The 2,977-nt window shown below is 45.5% G+C and overlaps 1 protein-coding gene across 3 annotated transcripts in view; it reads left to right on the top strand.

Moving 5' to 3' along the window:
- The window catches only part of VRK2 (VRK serine/threonine kinase 2), a 36,684-nt gene that overhangs the window by 31,667 nt on the left and 2,040 nt on the right, over positions 1-2,977 (top strand). For all 3 annotated transcript variants that reach the window (XM_014307694.2, XM_031058318.1, XM_031058317.1), the window contains exons 11-12: positions 1,987-2,160; positions 2,453-2,659. In XM_014307694.2, the coding sequence (XP_014163169.1) occupies positions 1,987-2,160; positions 2,453-2,659 (381 nt within the window). The remainder of the gene's footprint in view (positions 1-1,986; positions 2,161-2,452; positions 2,660-2,977) is intronic.

The following is a 2,977-nucleotide window of genomic DNA, read 5'->3' as shown; positions in this document are numbered from 1 at the left end:
GAATTTTAATGACTGTGGTATTGACATCTGTAGGCCTGCATAGTAATCATTCCTAATAGAAGAGAATATCTGTTTGAGGGGGTTTTGCATGGCTAATTAACCACCAGTGAGAATATGTAATTTTTTCATGATCTCCTGATTGTCACCTTTCTCTCATGATACAATTAGATTTTATTGTAGCAAGTGCCTCACGAGCCAATTGTCAGCACTATTTACGTATTGTGGAAGGCAGAACAAAAGTTCATGTTTAATGAAAAGGTACTGGGTTTTGATCTTGGTAATTACAGATACTTAGTTTAGCACTTTTATTGACTTTTCTGGTTTTACCCCCTTTTTTCTTTTAACAAAACCAAAAGCTATTTTGGTAACTGGACTTATGTGGCTGTGATGGTGACCACTGTGCCCTCACTCATTTGAGAAGTTCTTTTAAGTTTGCACTGTTTTGTGAACTGACTCGGAGCATCAGGTAGCTGTTAACTGATCTCCAGCTGATCCTGCTGGATCTCTGTTTCACAGGAGTCTTTGATTTCTCAGAGTCAGACACTAAATAGTAAATCTGTTTCCTTCTTTAAGCCTGGTCAAAAGCTCAACAGTGTGTAGCATAAAAGATGATTCCAACCTTGCAGGCTGCAGGAGCTGCTGCAGCACTGGATATTTGCAGGTCACACCCCCCTGGAAAATCCCTGGCTGAGGAGTGAATGGTTATCACCATTCCTGTGCTGCAGGATTCAGTGGGATTGGGTGTGATGGCCAGGAACAGGATCAGGGGGAATGCCTGGGTGTTACTAAATCTTGGCACCTGTCAGCACTTTCTCAGGGAAATCTGTAATGCTGAGTGTCTCACTGCTTGGAACAGTGAGAACACCAGGATCACCTGTGTATGACTGCAGCCTGTTCCTTCAGCCAGTTCTGCTGCTGACACGACCCAGTTTCCTCTAAGCACTTGCTACAAAACAGCTGCAGAAAGGCAATTTTAGGGTTATCCAAAGGATTTAAGGAGTACTTAAATACAAGTAGAGAGGGCAGGTAACTGAACTCTCTTGAAATTTATTGCTATTTTCAGCAAATGCAATGTTTCAGTGGCCTGGTGCACTTGGTGCTGCAGTCCTGACAGTGCTGGGTGACAGGCAGCTCTTCCCAAAGCACCTCTTCATGGCACTGCCTGGAGTGATCCTAGGCCTGACTCTTTTCATCTCAGTTTTCCCTTTCCCTCCTTTTCTTCCCCAAACACTTCTCCCATTGAAGAGAGAACCTTCGAACAGTGAGAGCCACTGCAAACAAACCACTGTCTTCTCACTTGTTGCTTGTGAGCAGGATCTGACTCCAGCTGATCTATCTGATTCCTCCTGTACCACTTTGGTACACAGGAAATGAGGGGATTTGGGGTTAATTCCCTTCTGAAGAGCCATGAACACCTGTAACAGAGGCTTCTGTAGAATCAGCTCCTTGATGATGTGAAGAGAATTGCATGGATTTTAGGATATTGCTCCCTGTGTAGAATCTGAATCTAATCTTGAGGTGGCACAAGAAGTGTAGCAGTGGCTATATCCTGATTCTTGGTTCCAATTGCACACCAAAGACAGGTGATAAAATATTATTTGCATTAATTCACATATTTGTTTACCAAGTTTTTTGGCTCTGGATAAATATTTTCAGCTTTTCCTCCTACGGTGAAAGTGCTGATGTTGGGGCAAAAGGAAAGTGGGTGGAAAGCCAGGTCACTTGCTTGATCTTGTAGAAATCAGACTACAAAACAATTGCATTAATACCAACCTGTAATTTCATTAGTATGAAATATGGTCATTTTTAGATGTAAACCCACTTATTTTCTCTTCTGGAACTTTAAATGAAAACTTGATTTTGCTTTAAGTCTCTTTGGAAAGTGATGCAGTTGTTTAAAGTGTGTATATATGGTGAAGATCATTCTTTTTCTGTGTGAGATCTGGACTTTTTTTCACAGTACAAAATGCTTACTGTGCACCCCAGGTTTGCCTCCCAAAGCCTCCAGCAAAAGCAGGTAAGCAGAAGGGAAAAAAACCACAAGGTGAAGAACCTGCCTATCAAAACCAAGTGTGTGTGGGGGTGACAGGCACACAGCTCCTGGAAGAAGGAAAGCCAAGCACACGGAGCAGGAGGCGTCCCCAGGCGGAGCTGCAGCAGGTGAGGATCTGGGTGCAGCAGCAGTACCCAGCTCTCCCTGTTCGTTAGCTCCATGTCCATCTCGTGGGGTGGGTGAGGAGGAACAGGGCTGGAAAAGAGCCACGGGTTGTGTCACAGACTCCAGGAGCTGGCAGATGCTTGCTGGCTTCCAGTATTCCAAAGAGGAACCTGAGTCTCTGGCAGCCCAGGGCATAAGTGCCAGGAGGGCAGTGCCTGACCTGCCCCAAGCCTGGCACCTCCAAGTGCTGGATCAGGACCTGGGCTAACTCTGAACTCACTGAATTCCTTTCAGCAAACACAGTTACTGTCTGTACCTCAGTGGGCTCCCTTGCCCAGGCCTTCCCTAAAGCCAGAGCAGCAGAAGGAAGACATGGGGCAAGAGGACAACTCCAGCTACCTGAGCAGGCCCCACACCCGGGGAACACGCCGGCAGTTCCACATGGAAGAGAAGCCACTTCAATTTTACACTACACGTCAGGAGCCTGAGCACCCAAAAAAGGTGAGGGGTGTGGTGTTACCATACAACAGTCACAGTGCCTTGAGAAGGAAAGATCAGCTTTTCTAAAAACAAGAGTTCCAAAAACCCCTTGATGGCTCAACTATGTGTACACAAAGTGTTTGCCACGAACACTAAAGATTTGTGGGCAATTGCCCGTATGCACCATTGGCCAGCTATCACTGCAGTTTGTGTAGCTGCAGGGCAAAGCTCTGCATGTGGATACAAATTGTTATTTCCCAACTCTTCTGTCTCCCTTTGTGGACCCTGTTGTTTGCTTGGTAGAGACTTCATTCAGTAGTTCCCTTCTGTGTGTAGGGA

Source organism: Geospiza fortis, unplaced genomic scaffold (genome assembly GCF_000277835.1).
Source record: "Geospiza fortis unplaced genomic scaffold, GeoFor_1.0 scaffold275, whole genome shotgun sequence".
Lineage (NCBI taxonomy): Eukaryota > Metazoa > Chordata > Aves > Passeriformes > Thraupidae > Geospiza > Geospiza fortis.
Note: the sequence above shows the minus strand (reverse complement) of the source record. Positions and strands in the feature narration are given on the sequence as shown.